Consider the following 19,102-nt stretch of genomic DNA (forward strand, 5'->3'; position numbering starts at 1 on the left):
GCAATGGTGTGATCTCGGCTCACTGCAACCTCCGCCTCCTGGGTTCAAGCAGTTCTCCTGCCTCAGCCTCCCGAGTAGCTGGGATTATAGGCATGCGCCACCACACCCGGCTAATTTTTGTATCTTTAGTAGAGACTGGGTTTCTCCATGTTGGCCAAGCTGGTCTCAGACTCCTGACCTCAGGTGATCCACCAGCCTCAGCCTCCCAAAGTGCTGGGATTACAGGCATGACCCACTCTACCTGGCAGACTTGGACATTTTTATGAGGCATTTTGCGCTTGTGTTCTTAAAGCATCAGCTTAACAAAAAGTGATGTTGCATGCCCCAAGGACTCCTGGTGGCAGCTGTGAGAGCATCCAGGGACCAAAACGTGTGCCAAGCTTGCCCTTAGGCACCTGTGGGCCTGTCAGCATGGCCATTGTAAGTAACCAAGTCAGACCTGCTATACTTCTGGAATAAGGCACTTCTGCTGCATGTTAGTTGTCTGGGGTTACATTGATGATATTGGTTATCTGCTCTACTTTAGTAATGTGTTAGGGATGCACTGCTTAATCGATGTAATATGATATTGCTCTGAGGCAGAGCTTAGCAGACTACTGCACATAGGCCAGCTGGCTGGCAGCCTGCTTTTGTAGACAGTTTTACTGGGACACATACACTGTTTGCATAAACATACCCATTTGTTTACAGCTTGCCAGTGCCTTCCAGGTACACATGACCACAATGGCTGCAAAGTCCAAGATCCTTGTTATTTGGCCCCTTAGAGAAAACGTGTGCCTACCACCGCTCCATGGTTCTGGAACTTTCTCCCCTTCTGTTGCCATATCTAGGTATATCTCCCATCTGTTAAGCTCAGTTTCAGAAAGGGGGAGGATAGTAAACAGCATAGCCAAACAAGACAAATTGGTATAGAGAGCACTGTGAATATTTCAACTTTATTCAGTGCTTTTAGGGAGTATCTCTGTGTTTCTCTGCACATCAGATGCATGTAATGTGTACCAGTGTGTATTTATTAAAATGCCTGGCTCATGTACTTGTTTGTGAAAGATGCAAAACACCATGGTTTTCTTTGATTAAAAAAATGGTAGCAGCATTCATGTTGGAGAAATTTGATAGAATGTGGCTGTTGCATGTAGGCTATTGGACCAGACAGGCTGTTGGGGCCAGAGTTTTAAGAGGGTTCCTCAAGAAACAGATTGTACTAGGATTACATGGGAAGGGAGTGTGGAGTGCATTGGGATCGCTGATCGCTGGTTGCATGGGAGTGAGGGGTAGGACGGGGCTGAGTGGGGAGCCTTCTGGAAAGCCAGTCCCGCCCTTCCCTGCATGTCTACTACGCCCGTCTAAGCACTTCCTTGGCTCTAACATGTCCTCATGAGCAGGGCCCATTACTTCCTGGTGTTTTCTTTTAGAGAATTTCATATAGGGTTCAGTGTATCCCGAAGTCCCATAAAGGTGTTAAGTGAACTGCTGAACAGCAACCTCAGTTTGATGATGCTCTGTCTCCTGGAGGGGCCTCATGTCTGGCTGTCTCCAGTCTCCTTCCAACAGACCAGCATCATCATGTGGTGTTGAGTTCACTTATGAATTCTCTACCAAAGGCATCTGCACTTAGTGTCCAGGAATTACTCAGTGTTTTGTTTCTTCTTTTATGTTTTCTTTATCTTCGAAATACCTTCCGTAGATTCCCTGAGGAGGTAAGGAATGGGGGAAGTTGCAAAGGAAGAGAACTGTAAGCTGAATAGAATACAGTCATCCCTTAGTATCCATGGGGGATTGTTTCCATGACCCCTGCAGATACCAAAATCCAGGGAGGCACAAGTCTCTGATATAAAATAGTGTCCTATTTGCATATAAACTACTATAAACTACACACATCCTCCTGTAAACTTTAAAGCATAGATTACGTGGAATACTTAACACAATGTAAATACTATGTAAATAATTGTTATATTGTTTTTAAAATAATGTTTATTGTATTTTTTAATATTTTTGTTTCTTTCCTTTTTTCTTCTTTTGACACAGGGTCTTGCTCGGCTCACTGCAGCCTCTACCTCACAGGCTCAGGCAATCCTCCCACCTCAGCCTCCCAAGTAGCTGGGACTACAGGTGTGAGCCACCATGCCCAGTTAATTTTTATATTTCTTGTAGAGACTGGGTTTCATCATGTTGCCCAGGCTGGTCTCGAACTCCAGGCCTCAAGCAGTCCTCACACCGCAGCCTCGCAAACTGCTGGGATTAGAGGCATGAGCCACCACACCTGGCCTTAAAAATATTTTCAATCCTTAGATGCAGAACTTGTGGATACAGAGGACTGACTGTTCGTATTTTCAAAAACTATATATCATGACATATAATCAATATATAACATATACGAGATATATGGATAATATACATACATATATTCAGTAACAGAATATAAGTGTATTCAAAGTAGTAGGTTTGTTATAGACAGCGTAGAGAAGACTCTGGCTTTTTAAATCCAGTTTCACACTCTCAGCCTTTTATTTATTTTGCTTTTATTTATTTACTTATTTTGAACTTTTAGGTTCAGGGGTACATGTGCAGGTTTGTAATGTCGGTAAACTCATATCATGGGAGGTTTGTTGTACAGATTATTTTGTCACCCTGGTATTCAGCCTAGTACACAATAGTTACCTTTTCTGCTCCTCTCCCTCCTTGCGCTCTCCACCCTCCAGTAGACCGCAGTGGCTTCTGTTCCTGTCTCAGCCTTTTCGCTGGAGTGGTTTTACCATTTGCCACCTGCTATCTGTTTACTCTTTGTACCACTTACTCTGTGTCTCCTTTTTTCTCTGTTCCTGTGTGCTTTTGCATAAATTAGGGCTTTTTCGTGACTATGCTTTTCAGTAAGCTTATTAGCAGTAACTCACTGCTTTATATTTTAGGATGTTGCTCTATGCTGACAATTTTCATGTTTAACCTTATCACAATCTAAGTTTGAAAGGTATTTTACTTCACATAAAAGAACCTTACAACAATGTGCTTTCATTCTCCTCCATTCTTAGTTCTTTGTGCTACATTTTATACGTGTTACAAATACCATAATACATAGTTATTAATCTTATACTAAGTAATCAATTACATGGAAAATAATTCTTTTAAAGAGAATAAAATATTTTTATGTTTATCTTTGTATTTACTATTTCTGCTACTCATCATTTCTTGGTGGGAATCTGCATTTTCCATATGAAGTTTTTCTTCCCCTTCATGGACTCCCTTCCGTCTGTTGTAATGCAGGTCTGCAGGCAGTGAATTCTCTTTACTTTTGTTTGTTTGATAAAATCTTTATTTTGCCATCATTTATTGAAAGATATTTCATCCGATTGTAGAATTTTGCACTGATACATCCTCTCAATTCTTTAAAGATTTCATTGTTTTCTGCCTTGCATAGTTTTTGACAAGAAATTTGTGGGTTTTATTATCATTTTTCCTCTGGACATAATTTTTGGAATTTTTTCTAGCTGCTTTTAAGAGTTTCTTTTGTCACTGCTTTTCAAGAAATTGACTGTGTCTTGTTGGGGTTTGCTATGCTGTTTATCCTGCTTGGGGTTTGTTTAGCTTTTTGAATCTGTTTTACTTTTCTTAACTAGGAGTTTTGCAACTTTATTTGATCTTGAAGTCCTTAAAATGCGTTTTTGGTTTTTGTGGTTTTTTTGAGACAGTCTGACTCTGTTACCCAGGCTGGAATACAGTGGCTGTGATCTTAGCTCACTGCAACCTCCACCTCCTGAATTCAAGCAGTTCTCATGCCTCAGCCTCCTGAGTTGCTGGGACTGCAGGAGCATGCCACAATGCCCAGCTAATTTTTTTGTATTTTTAGTAGAGATGAGATTTCGCTATGTTTGCCAGGCTGGTCTTGAACTCCTGGCCTCAAGTAATCCACACACCTCGGCCTCCCAAAGTGCTGGGATTACAGGTGTGAGCCACTGTGCCCAGCCAAAATGTGTTTTAAGTAACATATTTTATATCTCTCAGTACTAGTGTTTTATTAATGAACACTAAACCCAGTTAGGGAAACACTGATGAAAACCAGCGTTTATTATTTTGACATATTTTTGTAACTCCATGTTGGCTCCTTGGACCTTTTAGAACTGGGTTACCAGAAAGCAAATGGGCATTTGCCTGGTATTGTGTAGAGAGTATGCGAACACGATTAGCTTGTGGAAGGGATATCAGTAATAATTGCCTGCCTAACCACCAGCTTTATGGGCGTGCTCCAGTAGTAACCTTTTTTCCTTGTTTCAGCTATAAAAGCTATTACCACAATCTGTCTCTCTCATTTTGTACAGTAATGATCCATGGACACACTAAAGGGAAATTGATGGCATACCCAGGCTTACCATTTACAGATGGCAGTACTGAAATGTTAACTTCAAAAACATTCAAACTCTAGTTTTCTTCTATAGACATGAGACAAGTAATTTTTATCATTTCATCATGCAGACTTGGTTTTAAAAGAAAACTCTTTTAAGATGTTCTTCGATTTTAATTTATAGCTTTCTAATTTGCTTATAATATATATGCTTATTTTTAAAGAACATTAATGGTTAGGCCTAAGGAATTTGTGTGCAAAATTGGTCATTGATTATTAAGAAAATAATACAAAACATTTTTTCTATGTCATAAATATAACTTTAAAAGGGAAAGGGATTCTTCGGAGTTCCCTCTGAGGAGCACACATAAAAAAGAAGGGCAGAGGTTTACCACAATGACAAAAAATAATCTACCTAGATAAAGAATATTCCCAGAACTTTGGGAGGCCGCGGCAGGCAGATCACCTGAGGTCAGGAATTTGAGACCAGCCTGACCAACGTGGAGAAATTCCATCTCTACTAAAAATACAAAATTAGCTGGACATGGTGGCACATGCCTGTAGTCCCAGGTACTCAGGAGGCTGAGGCAGGAGAATCGCTTGAACCGGGAGGTGGAGGTTGCGGTGAGCCAATGTCATGCCATTGCACTCCAGCCTGGTCAACGAGAGCAAAACTCTATCTCAAAAAAAAAAAAAAAAAAAAAATTTTCTAAAAGTGAATTTAAAAAGAAAAAAGATGAGATGGTAAGCTATGAGGAAATAATGAGTGCATTGTGACTTCCTGCCTCCCCATACCCATCTTCATAGTTTTGTGAGTAGAAAGAGAAATGAGGATGCTGGCCCGATTTTGTTCCCAGTGGATGAGGCTCACGCAGAACTGCCCTGCTTCTTGACACTATTATGATATTAAAAGTAACGTGTATTTTTATAAGTCATCACCATCTTGGCACACTTGCATTTATTTTAGTCAAGTACTGTCATCTTTAGATTTCAAGCTTGCAGAGTCTTTTAAAAATACACATTGGAGAACACATAGTCTTCTAACAGTAAAATCTCAGATTATTAGAATGTTTAGTGACTGGGGTATTCAGAGTCAGTGAGAAAAGTATCTTTAGGATTTCCACATGTGGAGATGCCTTTCATAGAGAAATCTGGGATTGTCGCGCAAGCCCTAGCATGTTGAGCCTGGAGTATCCTCATCTGCATGGGCACTTAGACCGCTGGACAAGTCCATTAGCAGTAAGGTGGGGCGGAGGGGGTCACAGAATGCGTGCTGCCCAGGATACGTGCAGCCCAGAGCTGTGAGGAAATCATGAGGACCGACTGGACATTTATTGCACAGATGCACAACTGGCTGGTACAGCCTGGGATAAGGCAGTGAAGATGCACTGTGTGGTTATGGGAGGGGGATTCACAATAAATCCTAAATTCTTCATCTTTGCACTCATGCCTCACAATAGCTTGTCAAAGCTTTTAGCAAACTCTGCAGCAAATTAAAAGGCAGCAGAACCTCACGGTGACGACTGTAGACTCTGGAGCTGGTCTGCAAGCATTCACACTGCAGCTACGCCAATCCTCAGCCCTGGGACCTAGACAGGCAGCTGCGTGTCAGTGCCTCTGTTCCCTCTGTGTGAGAACAGGATGGTAACAGCGCTCCCTCACATGCTTCTGTACGCATGGAAACCCCCCACTGTCTTCGGACACAGTACGTGCTGTAGAAGCACTTATTTGTGCTAAGCACATTAATTATTTAAAATTATTATTTAGATGGATCAAACAAGCTCAGAGTTCTCAGAAGAGAGCCAGGCATGGAACAGGTAGTTGCAATATACGTGTTAGCTATTATTATTATTTCATAGAGACAGGGTCTTGCTATGTTACCCAGACTGGTCCTGTACTCCTGGCCTCAAGTGATCCTCCCACCCCGGCCTCCCAAAGTGCTGCAGTTACAGGCATGAGCCACTGCGCCCAGCCTATTATTTTCTAATAACTTTATTTAATCCAGTGTTACTAATTGTTGTGAAGTGTGGAGCCATTTTTCAGATGACACATTCTAAATATCTACTAAACAGCCTGAGAAGCGGTGCTCTGAAAAGCATGTCTTGGCAAACACTCCCCTACTTACGTTAAACCTCTGGTTGCTTGGCTTCCAAGTTCAGTCACTTGGTTCTCATTTTTCCTGGCAACAGCTCTGCGAATTATTACCCCATTTGATGAGGCACTGGCTGAGAAGGTCCCATGCCCAGGTATGTTTCCCACCTGCCTATGACAAGGTGTTAGATTCTGAAGGCCAGGAGTGCTGACCTCAGTTAGCTGAGTGATACCAGTGTGGGGTCTCTAGAGGCTGCAGGCAAGGTGTCCGCCCACCTGAAGGCGGGACAGGGGCTGGAGGGGCCGTGTCCCGGCACCTCTCTCCCGTGGCTGCTGAGTTGGTATGGCTGTAGGCAGGGGGCCTCAGTGCTGTACCATGCTGGCCTCTCCATGAGCACCTGAAGGAATTTTTAAAAACAATTTTGATTCTGTTTTATCAAGAGATGCCAGTATCACCTCCACTTCTAGTTGGGACACTGCAAAATATCTCCAGACATAGCCTAATATCTCCTGGGAGATGGGGGTGGGGGCGGGCACCGTCACCCTGCTCCAAAACACTGTATGAAAATACAGAAACGTGATGTCAATCACATGCTTTTATTTGGGATTACATGTGTAATACATGTGCTTCTGAGTGGGAAGGTAGCTTTGTTTGCTCCAAGCAGAAAATGGCACATCCTTTGTTGTCACTGGGCAAATGGTTGGTAGAGATTTGATCTATGTGGAGGAATGCTCAGTCTGCAGTGGCAGCCAGGGAGTAGTGAGCGTGTGCACCCCTGCACACAGCATGAGCTTGTCAAGCAGACAGTGCTGGCCAAGCAGGGCTCTGGCATGCAGCCGTTGCTGGCTATGGCTCTTACATGGGCAGGCTCCAGTCTCCTCCTTGTGCGACCATCCCCTTTGTTGGCCACCCTGCCTGCTGGCCCTAGGCCATCTGCTCCTTTCCCCAGGTCCTGGCTCACTGCAGCTTGGCATCCCTCCGCCCGTCCTGTGTACTTTTCATTCCTGGGGAAGAGGAGACTCAGGTAAAGAAGAATAAAGGCAGAACGATGCCAGGCAATTCCACTGCTAGCCAGATGCCCCAAGGACACGAATGTTCACAGCAGCATGGTTGACCAGAGCCAGGTGCCTGTCAGCTGCTTCCTGGAAAAACACAATGTTGTCCAGCCCCATGCAGTAGCATAGTGTGAAGCCCTGGGACGTGCTACAACATGGATGCATGAAAGAAGCCAGATGTGGAAGGTCACAGATTGTATGATCTCATTTAGTGCCCCAAATAGGGAGATTCATAGAGCCAGAAAGCATTCTGTGGTCCCCTGGCCTGGGGGTGGAGGGAATGGGAGTGACTGCTTAGTGGGCACCAGAATTGCTTTCCAGGTGATTGAAAACGGTTTGGAACTTGACATAGGTGGTGGTTGCTTAACATCTGCACGTACCACTAAATTGTACACTTTAGTTTGTCCAGACTCGGTGGCTAACACCTGTAATCCCAGCACTTTGGGAGGCTGAGGCAGGAGCATCACTTGAAGCCAGGCGTTCGAGACCAGCCTGGGCAACATACGAAGACCCCCATCTCTATTTTAAAAAATAAATTTTTTAAAAGAAATAATAAAATGGTTAATTTTATGTTGTTATTTTTATCCCAACTGAAAACAAAACAAACAAACAAACAAACAAAACAACCATGTAGGGTCCAGGGGAATGTCTATGTTGGGCCTGAGGTTTGATGTTCTGATTTTTCTTAGGTGAATGGGTTCTGAAGGCTCCATGAAAAGGGGAGTCTTTGAAGTTGCTAATTCTTTCCTGAAAGGAAAAGAATATAATTTCTCAAAATGACTGCTTTCGAGGAATGCCGGTTTCTAAATTTGAAAACATAGTATTTAAAAGAAGAGTCTCTCAGTGCTTTAGATCATTATTTCTTATATTCAATTTAAAAATCCCTTACAGTGGTTTTACAAATCTGCAGAGAAATTCACAAAGCACAATTGAAAGATGATGTACAGGATTTATAATTGAATGAGAACAAACCAGTTAATTTGCATACAGGGTGAAACTTAGCTGAGGGTGCTGCTGAATTTGGACAACATTTGGCGGGAACTTTGTAACCCTTCGACTCTATGAAACAATAGTTGTATGAAGAATTAAAAGGTGGAAAATGAACTGTATGTGACTGGCTTACATATGCCTAGGTCTATTTCCAGACACATTGAGCATTGAAATGACACTGTTGGTGAGGCACCAGTTCAAGGAAATATACAAAGACTTTCTACTCATAAATGCAGACACCAATGGAGTGATAACTGGTGCTTGCACTTGGAGATAATAGCATTGGAAAACAGTAACAGACCATTCTGTGTCCTTTTCTTTTAAACTATCTCTTGAAATTTCCATGCTTCCCCCAAGAACATCCTCAAAGATGCCAATAAAAATAACTCCACAGGAACTTTTCTGAATTCCAATATCCATGTGAAAATGCTGCATTTTCTTCTGAATTTTCACAATAGAATTAAGGCAGACATCATGAAGAAATGAATGTGTAGAGGACTTCCGAAATCTGTATTAATGTATGTGATCAGCTACTCTAATGTTTTGATTGGTTATGTATGGTACATCATTCATTAAGCTAACGTTTATGAAGTATATGTTACCTGTCAGGCCTGGACTGTAGAAGTGAACTTGAAGAAGACAGGACTCTTCCTCCTGTTCAGGTAGGAAAGCTGTAATGTGTGTTACAGATGATGTGATGGAAGGAAACACAAGATGCCATGAGGAAAATGGATATCGTCGCCCAGGGATTCTGTATTCTACTTAGGGAATAGGCTAAACGTCAAAATACAGAAAATCGAGACAAAGGCAGGCAGTAGTCCTAGAAGGTAGGTGTCAAATCCCCAAGAGCACCAGGGGATCAAGGTTCCTTTAGCGTTACGATCCTGCCTTGCTAAGGGTCAGATGGTCTGTCAGACAACCCCATGACCACAAGTTGTGCACGTCCTTTCCCAGCTCTCCTCACCTACCATTGGCAAGAACCTAGTAGTGGAACACCTGGGGTCTCTAAATGAGGTGTGCTTGTGCAACTGAAAGAAAAAGAGAAGTGTTTTGGGGAGGAGCAGAGCTGGTGGATTTGCAGTTTCTAAATTATCTTGCATTTTATTTGATTACAGTGTTTGAATTCTGTTTCTTGAAGAAATGTACGTAGCACCATAAGCTCTATTCTAACCTAATGTCTATGGAGAAGCAGGTCCATGCTGTGTTGTATCAGCTTAGCCCCTTCAAAACCTCTCCACGTTCAATGTGAAGGGACTGTCACTATACATGCATGGCACATCACGCCAAGAGCAGAGGACTACCAGAAAATTAGAATCCTTTTTATATTTGTCACATATCAGCATTTATTTAGCTGTAAAAACAAAGAGCATATGGCATTTGTTAAAATCGTTTGCATTTCACACAAATATTTGGCAATATGTAAACTTTCTTGCCAGGGCTGTTTATTGTGGTTCTATTTGTGTACTGATAATGGGAAAATCAGTAATGACCAGGTGTTGGAAGGTCTGATTTCTCATTTAAATTTATTGTTTCTAGCAATCAACTAATTATTTTTGACATGTTGCATAAGCAGAAGAATGTTATTAACCAGAGTCATAATTCCGATTTTTGTGCTGATCACACACAGATTATAAGTTAATTATACTTATTGAATTTAACAACATATATAAGAGATAATCTCAAATTTCAAGACTCTCATTTGTGGGTTACCATCTGTTTTGGACCAAAGAATAGGAATTTGATTGCAAGCTCTCTTCTGAACAGCTTGTAATAAGAGCTGTTTGTATATTAATTACTTATTGAATTATTGTGGGTTTTAATGTTTTAATTTACAAGCAATTTGGAACTTATTGTGGTGACATCTGCTCATATTTTGATACTTTATGATATTTAGCAATTTCATCATAAGCCTATTTTTTCCCCTGGTAACTTATAACCCAATCCTGAAAACAGTAATTTGGTCTCTCCAGCTCACTATAAGGAGTGGTGTCCTGTTTCATCTCCACTGCATATTTTTTTCATAATTAAAAGTAAATTTTATAAGCAAAATCAAGATTCCTTTGTGCCTGCTTCCCTGGTCCCCTTTCATTTCTATTCAGAGTTACAGATGAATTTAGTTTCACTCTCATTATTTTACTTCAGTGGTAGATTTTTTACAAACTGCCCTGGTTATTACTTTGATCTTGAATATCCTTATGGTTTTTGTTTTCAATGTACTGTAATGCAATTTAGGGGCCTGTGAACCTGCTTGTAGAATTTTGTAATCTCCTTTCTTTAAACAACATAACTGTAAGCATGACTCAGTGGGAATAATTTATTTACTTGAATTTCCTTAAAACACTTGAGCTTCTATATAAACTCCCTAATAAGAAACACCTTCACTCATAGCTTCGCTTGTGGACTTCAATTATATTAATCCTGGTACCTTTTTATTATCACTTAAGACTATTAAATAAGAATTTAGAGAAAATGGTGGGCATTTAATTTCCTTAGTTCTTGAATTTGTAGATGGTAGAGGATAATCGATACTCTCTAGGAAGCTGGAGTCATTCACAACCAAAGAAATTTTATAAGCTAAATATCGTTAGGTAAATGGTTGGCTGTATTTATAGGGACTGAAAAATAAAAACAATTTTTGATATAAAGGATTATCATTTCATGAGCTATAAACCTGGCTTCCTCATAAATCAGTGCAAACGGAACCCTTGTGAAACAGAAATGTCTGCGAAGAGTAAATGAAAAGTTGAGACGTCAGTAGGTGCTCTTGGTTTTCTTGATTTTAGGGGAGGCAAAGGAGACAGGATTCTGCCCCATTTCCGTGTTTTTCTAAGCACACGAGACTGGGTATATGTACAAGACCTGGCTGCCAGAGTTATTGGAAAGCTAGCCCAGGCGATGGGGAATGTTTCTCTAAAGCATGTTGTCTTCTCCCAAGGGTGTGCACAGGTTCGTGTATCAGCTGCATAAGGCTCTGTTCCAAAAACAACGATATTTCAAGGGAACCTTTATTTATCTTTAAATTTAATTTAATTTAAAATTAATTTAAATCTTTAAATTATCATTAAGTAATAGCAGTAGCAATAGCTGAGCTAATTAATATTAATTTTATCTATTTTCAGACTCTTTTATTTCAGAACTTCTACATGCACAATAATGCCTGACTGGCCATTTTTAATTTCTCCTTTTTTCACTTTGCAAACAAAACCCTACAATCTCTGCTATTAACTAAGGCAGAAATTAAGAACCAATAAAATGTGTTAAGTTTGAGTTAGGATGAAGAAAAAACCTAAAGGAACCGGAGGGGTGAGAGGTAAACACACCCCAGTGATTTTTTTTAAGTCTTTTATTTAAACCTTTCTCCCTAGGCTGGTGCCCACAGACACCTTGCTCTTTCTGTGACCGGATGCTGGGAAGCCTGCTGGTCCACAGGTCCACACATGAAATCAGCATAAGGTAAGCAGCCCAATGTGCCATTGGATCCTTGTCCTTGTACCCAAAACCCATTTGAGGAGCAGAACTGCATTTTGCCAAACAAGAACCCCTTGTTTTAAATGATATTTTCAGGGGGAGTGGCAGGTCTTTCTCCTTGCTAAAGGTTGAAGGTAGTAGACAGGCCACCATTCAATCATTATGAGCGGCATAGTCAATTTCAATTGAGGAATTGACTAATGCCTTCTGAGAATTTTGGGGTTTTTTTGTTTGTTTGTTTGTTTGTTTTTGAGACTCTTTGCTCTGTCGCCTAGGCTGGAGTGAGTGCAGTTGTGCGATCTTGGCTTACTGCAACCCCCACCTCCTGGGCTCAAGTGATTCTCCTGCCTCAGGCTCTCAAATAGCTGGGTTTACAGGTGCCCACCACCATGGCTGGTTAATATTTAAAATATTTTTAGTAGGGACAGGGTTTCACCATGTTGGCCAGACTGGTCTCGAACTGAGCTCAAGTGATCCACCCACCTCGGCCTCCCAAAGTGCTGGGATTACAGGTGTGAGCCACTGCGCCTGGCCTGCCTTCTGAGAATTTTGGATCCTGAATGAGCTGTAACAAGTTTTTCTGTGTCTTACCAGGTGAGGATGACACCTTCTAAAATCAACCTCTCTTGTCAACATTATGAAGTATAATTATGCAGACAACTTAATTATAATTGGGCACATGCGTATCGATTTTATTTGGCTCCTGTATCTTAATTCTATGCTTTATTAGTTTCTTAATATAATTTGTGTCTGTCTCCAAATTGATTTGCTAGTCAACTTTGAAACTTATTAGAAGATCATGGAGATGACTGTGTAAATCTGGTGAGATGCTAAGGTTTCCTGACCAGCAAACCAAACAGTTGTATGTGCACAGGTGTGAAGAGTTGAGAAACCCATAGCCCAAACTGAAACAGACCTGTGCCCCCAAGTTATCTTACTACCTTTTGGTACATGGGATTTTAGTTTCATTTTACTTAATTGTTACTTAATTTTCTGTCTCTTTCTCTAATGCCTTTTTAGTTCTAAAGAAAAACCCTATAGAACTTGAGCAATTTTAAAGCATAAAGATGGAATTTTGAGGAAGGTTTTTTATTTACTGTTTTAAGGGAACCAAGTAGAACTAAAATGATAGACTTAAATTTCATTAAAGTAAGCAGCTTACTGTTTGAAGTACTTTTGTTTAAAACCAGACATATGCATATGTAGATTGTTTTAACAAGTTAAACATGTATAAGTATTTTAATATTACTTCACTTAAATATTTGAAAGGTATAATCTGTTAATGAAAACAAAATTTGTAATGTATTAGTGAATTTGAATTTTCTGACTGGCTCTTTCCCTCAATATAATGTTTTCAAGGTTCATGTGCATTATGGCACGAATCATTTATTTTTATGTCAGAATAATATTCCATTGTGTGGACAGACCATGGATAGAACATATTTGATCCATGCATCAGTTGATGGAAATTGGGTTGTATTTCCCTTTTGGCTGTTACGAAAAATGATGTCATGAACACACATATACAAGTTTTTGTGTGGACATATGTTTCATTTCTCTGTGGCATTTACTTAGGAGTGGGTCGTATGGTACCTCTGTTGAACATTTTGAGGAACTGAATTTTTCCAAAGTGGCCGTTATATCAGTCAATATTTTTTGAAATGCCATTGAACCATATTCTAAATGTCAGAGGGAAGATGGGAGGGGATCTCTCTCTCATCAGTGTTTTGAACAGGTATTATTTCAGTACTTGGGGAACATAAGTTTCAATTTAACTGAATCCAGCACACATTGAATTTCTCCTGTGCATGAGGTAACTGTGTTTGGCTTTATATTATATATCTGATCCTGGGTAAATGGAGAGAAGTACATGAAAGAAAGCAAGCAACGTAAAATATTTTCATGCATTTCTCTCTAAACTTTTCCTCTGTATGTATTTTCCTACAGTTTGGATCAAACTATAGCCCTGGTGGTCTTTTGTGTTTGTTGTCGTCCCCTGCCACCCAGTTTGGGATGCCTCATAAACATCTTTCCATTAACCTAGCTTTGAAATTTTTAACTTGCAGCGGGAGAGCACAGCTTTAATGTCAAGCAACGTAACTTTAAATTCTGGCTTCACTGGGGTTTAAGGTGGTTATATTCCCTAAGCCTTTATTTGTTAAGCCTATGAAAAGGTAATAATAAGAGTAATGGTCATATTTATCTCTGGGAGTTATGACTGGTGAGATCGATTGTATTGAGCACGTAGCCCTCATGGCTGATCCTAGCTAGCATACAATACATGCCGTGTATTGCTTTCCAAAATCATCTTCATGGCAGCCTGATAGTTTCCGTATGTGTTCACTGCAATTTATTTCATCGTGCTGTCACTGGACAACGAAATTGTTTCAAGAAGCACACATTGGCTTCTTTACCATTACATAGGATGAAAAGACGTGGAAAGTGGGAAAACAAGCCTGTGTCCGCTCCTAAATAAGCTGCTCCCCAAGCAGATGTTAGGAAAGATGTATTAGGATTTATATGTAAACTTCATACATACTTTTAAAAATTTGGTCTTAAGCTGGCTGCTGATTGTGAAATGAAAATAAACTCAGTTTATGTCTGAGCAGAGAAAAAACAAGAGCCGCTGCCTTCAAGTGGGCGGAGAGTTTGCTCATTTCCATGAAGCAACTCGGAGAAAGAGGTGCCCTTTAGAGGCTGAGGTCAGTTCAAGCAGATCTCCCACTGGCCCTGGCTTGGTTCAGTCTGCATGGAGATGAGCCCCAAAGACCTGAGCCTTGTCCAGACCATACCTTCAAGCAATGGATTCTTCTAGCGCAGACGCCAACAGCCTAACAGCAGAAATGACACTCACTTTCTCAGGTCCCTTCAGAAACAGAGGGCTGCTTTTGAAGATCTTAAAGATCTTTACATAATAGGGCAAATGGCTGAAAGATAAATCTTCCCCTCCAATGATGTCAGAGGAGCTCCCTGCGTTGCCCTTCCTACAATACACGCCCCCTTCATCAGTGTGTGCTTCCTTCGCTGTTTCAGAACACTGCTGGCCTCTTGGCAAGAAACAAACTTGCCCTTTCTGTCCTTAACTACCAGCACCAGCTCTCCAGCAGGCCCCATGTGATTCTACTTTTTAAGATAATTAAAACAGCAATTAAGATTTTGTTGTTTGGGGCCAGTGTTCTCCCAGAGAATGATGGCATGTTGAATGCTCCCACTACATACTCAATGAAATGAAACTCTTAAACAGCCATTTCTCCTGGGACTGAATTCTGAACTGTTTGGTGAAGGGAACTACGAATTAATAGGACTTTTTGTCACCTTGAAACCCAGGCTTAAAAAAAAGAAAGACTATAAATAATTTTCCCTTCAGTTTCTTGACAGCTCTAAACCCCAAATTATCGCTTATATTGAATTACTTATCTTTTGCAGAGAAACTTTAGAAATGTCATCAGCCCATGCTAATTTCTTCTTTGCCTTCTTTAAGCAGCACAGTGAGAGAATGTTGTGGCTTTAACCCGAAGTGGAAGGTGGTTATTTCCTTTTTGTGCAGTCACAACTCCAAGCACCTCAAATCAACCTAATTGAAGGTGTCTTTAATCAAAGCTGGGTCAGGCAAGAAAATAAACACAGTTGCTCTAATTAAGACTCCCCTCTCCTCCCCCTCCTGTTTGGGGCCAAGGAGGAGCTGTGAGTGCTGCCAAAACTTTCCTTTATTTTAGAACTGGAGAAGTTGGAAAACATCCACAGGAGTTCTCAGAACTCGCAGGCTGGAAACGGATGCTGTTCGGGAAACCAGTTAGGTGTTAGAATGCGGGTTGTGTCTCCAGCTGTACGTACTAGAAAAGAATGCCCAAACACAGACCTCTGGTGGTAGTTCTTTTTTGGGGGGCTTCATGTGTGCCACCTTGCCTGCTTGACATTGCTGATGAGCCAGGACAAGTCGAGCCCTGAGTGGTCGTGGGTGAGGCAGGTGTGTTTCCCTGATCCTCTCCTACTGACCTTTCAGGTCACTCTTGGGGAATGGCTGGAGGGGCTGAGTAAGACACCAGCTCCCACATACTGGATATTTTCTGTGCATCGGGCTCTCCATAAAAGTTTTGACTCCTTACACTCTCCCCTTGACACAAGGGCAATTTTATACTCAGTTTAGAGATGAGGAAACAGCCACGTAACTGACCCACAATCCCAGGGCAGGAAAGTGGTGGAGCTCCCCCTAGAAGTTAGGGTGTCTGGCACTTAGCCAAAGTCTCCCTGACTCCCACATCTTTTCCTGTTCTCTGTGGGTCTCAGGACGTGATCTACCTTATCTCTAGCCAATAAGCCTATAGGGATGGGGACTCTAGCCCTGATTGACCCTAACTTTATTGTAATAAAGTCGTAACTGTCATAAGAAGTAATAGTTGCAGTAAAAAGTAGTAATTGTAATAAATCATGAACATTCCAAGCTCCATGTTATTTGCCCACAAAAATTTTCTTGGCACGGAAGACAAAGGCAGACTTCTCCCCACGGAATACATAGCTGTCGATGGCACTTCACTTTGAACCTTGGTGCAGAGGGCAGTCCTTACGCCCTGGGCTGAGGGGCGCATGCGACACATCCTGAAAAGTCAAAAACTATTTTCATAGAGCAGGTCCTCCCCCAGCGCACACACAGAGCTCCTGCGCTTCTCTCCTCTTTCTCTGACTTCTTCCAGAATCGTGGGTCTTGTCTCCATTAGTCAAGAATCTAACTTCTTTCTTCCAAAACGTCCCTCCTCTTCCATAAAGGAAGGTGCTTGTGGACTGGCCTTAGGAAACGTCATGCAGACAGGAACAGCACACCAGTGTCCAATCACTCAAGCCAGAAATGTGGTTTGCTGTGGCCCTGTCTGCTTGAGAGTTCTGCTAGCCTGTGAATACCACTATCATAGCAGCACATTTATTTGTGAGAAATTAAACAAAGCCTTGGGTAGGGGATCCATAATTTACCATCTTCCTGTGAAATCTAGTTCTGGTTTTGGAAAAAAGAGGAGGAGGAATTTTTATTCCCAGCCTTGTGTGTGGTGAGGTTTATCTGGAACAGTGGTTCTTACAGAGGACTGCTGGCCAGGTAACTCGAGTCAAAAAACTGGAGAAAATCCATGAAAACAGCCACCACCACCTTCAACTGAGCCGCTTAGAGATAAGTGCAGCGCAACATCCAGATATCCACCTGATGGACAGTTTCTCTTGATTTTGGTGTGATGAAGCCCACAGAGCTGGAGGACATTAAATTCAGCTGTTAGGGTTAGGGATCCGTTCAGAGAATATTCTCATCCTTGTATCTAATAGTCTAAGAATATATATGTAGATTCTATAATCCTGTTTGGAATTAGGTTTTAAAAGAAAAATAATCATTTAAAAGCTAGCTAAGTAAGTGTGGAGGGAGAAAATTTGATCCAATTATTAAATCAGTCGTAAAAAATTAAAATATGTACTTTAGATGGAGCAGTCCGTCTTTCTTAACCAAATTACATTACACCCTGGCTCGATTGCAGGCCACGGATAGTTTTTGTTTTGTTTTCTCTGCTGCTTAGAAGTCAAAACCCCTTTGGAAAGTTAACAGTGCATTGGGGAAAGCATTCCAACCTCGAACCCTAACTTAGTGTATACATTTAAAGACAATGAATCTGTGGTCAGAAAGCAGAAAGCCAGAGCTGAAAGCAGAAGTTTTTCTAGTTGAAAGGAAGATGCATAAAGCAAATTAGGGAAATGGACAACTGAAAATGGCCCATAATCCCCATCTCTTCAGGAGCGTATGCTCTCATTCTCCGTAGTTCCAGATGAACACATGCATACATACCTGTATTTATCACAGACACCTCTGGGGTGGGGAATGTTAACCAGGCTGTGTATACAGGTGTTTCATCTCCACAAATCAGGGTATCTTCTCTTCTTTTGAGGCAAGATCCCACTCTGTCACCTAAGATCTCACTCCGCGCACTGGAGTGCAGTGGCATAATCATGGTTCATTGCAGCCTCAGCCTCCTGGGCTCAAGAAAACCTCTTGCCTGAGCCTCCCGAGTAGCTGGGATCACAGGCATGTGCCACCACACTTGGCTAATTTTTCTTTTACTTTTTGTAGAGAAAGCATCTCCCTATGTTGCCTAAGCTGGCCTCTAACTCCCAAGCTCAAGTGATCCTCCCATCTTGGCCTTTTAGAGTGCTGGGATTACAGGCATGAGCCATTGCACTCAGCTGGTGCATTTTTAGCGGTCATTTTTAGTAGCTCAGTCAGGTCACCAAGCGGTGTCTGAGCCTACACCAGTTGCCTTACTTTATAAATGGAGTTCATGTCAAACACAAATGTTTATTTTTCCTCTAAAGAGCAATGGTTCTTGGCCAGCTGCAGTCTTGCAATGTGGGACATTTGGCAACGTGTGTAGGCATTTTTGGTTGTCACCACTGCAAGGGGGTGGGGGGAGTCCAGGGATGCTGCAGGACATCCTGCTGTGCCTGGGACAGGCTTTTTATTTTTTTCTTTTTTTCCAGAGTAAAAGGGGAAAGGAGCTAGGTGTGGCAAACAAAAAGGGCAGCTGGGAAGCTGGGGTGTTTGCCAGGTCCTGCCAGACACAGTTCCCCCTCTGTGCCTCAGTTTCCTCATCTGTAACATGCAGCGATGAGATGAGACACTCTCCAAGATCGGTCCTTTCCAACTGCCCTCCCTGGGAGCTGGCACAGTGCCCTGCCTCCCAGGCTGACTCATCCTTTGTGATTCTCTCTTTCCATGGGACTCCAGATTCATGCCGGTCCCACTAGCCCTGCTGCCCTGTTCCTAAGCCTGTCCAGAAATGCTTGGGGCTAAATGAGGCTGAAACTATAGTGCTCTGCTCTTGCGACCTTTTTAAGAGGCCTTACATTTTAAAACTTCCATTTTTCAAACACTCACTGGCTCATAGAAAAAAATAAAATAAAAAGCTGCAATTGTGAAAATGTAATTGCTCAGCTTCAGCTCATGCTCCATATCAGTGATTTTCTTTCTTAGCCAAAGCTCGTTAGAATTATTTCCTGTATTTTTATAATACATTCTTCAAAATTAATTTCAAAATTCCTTATCTACTATCTTTCACAAATGTATGTGTAGCCTAGAGAATTTGGTAATAAATGTTGTAATACATTTATATTGGGATTTGTAGTTGCAAGCCTTTT

The 19,102-nt window shown here is 41.5% G+C and overlaps 1 protein-coding gene across 8 annotated transcripts in view; it reads left to right on the forward strand.

Moving 5' to 3' along the window:
* Positions 1 to 19,102, forward strand: part of TBL1X (transducin beta like 1 X-linked) — a 248,686-nt gene that overhangs the window by 162,143 nt on the left and 67,441 nt on the right. For 6 of the 8 annotated variants that reach the window (XM_017509906.2, XM_017509910.2, XM_017509904.2 and 3 more), the window contains exon 3: positions 11,836 to 11,923. Coding sequence is in view for 1 of the 8 variants with exons in the window: in XM_037731859.1 (XP_037587787.1) it covers positions 12,499 to 12,532 (34 nt within the window). In the remaining 7 variants the exon portion in view is untranslated. Of the gene's footprint in view, positions 1 to 11,835; positions 11,924 to 12,391; positions 12,533 to 19,102 lie in introns of those variants that run through there. The other 2 variants (XM_037731859.1, XM_017509908.2) reach the window with 2 other exon arrangements.

The sequence above is a fragment of the Cebus imitator genome, unplaced genomic scaffold (assembly GCF_001604975.1).
Source record: "Cebus imitator isolate Cc_AM_T3 unplaced genomic scaffold, Cebus_imitator-1.0 Scaffold426, whole genome shotgun sequence".
NCBI lineage: Eukaryota > Metazoa > Chordata > Mammalia > Primates > Cebidae > Cebus > Cebus imitator.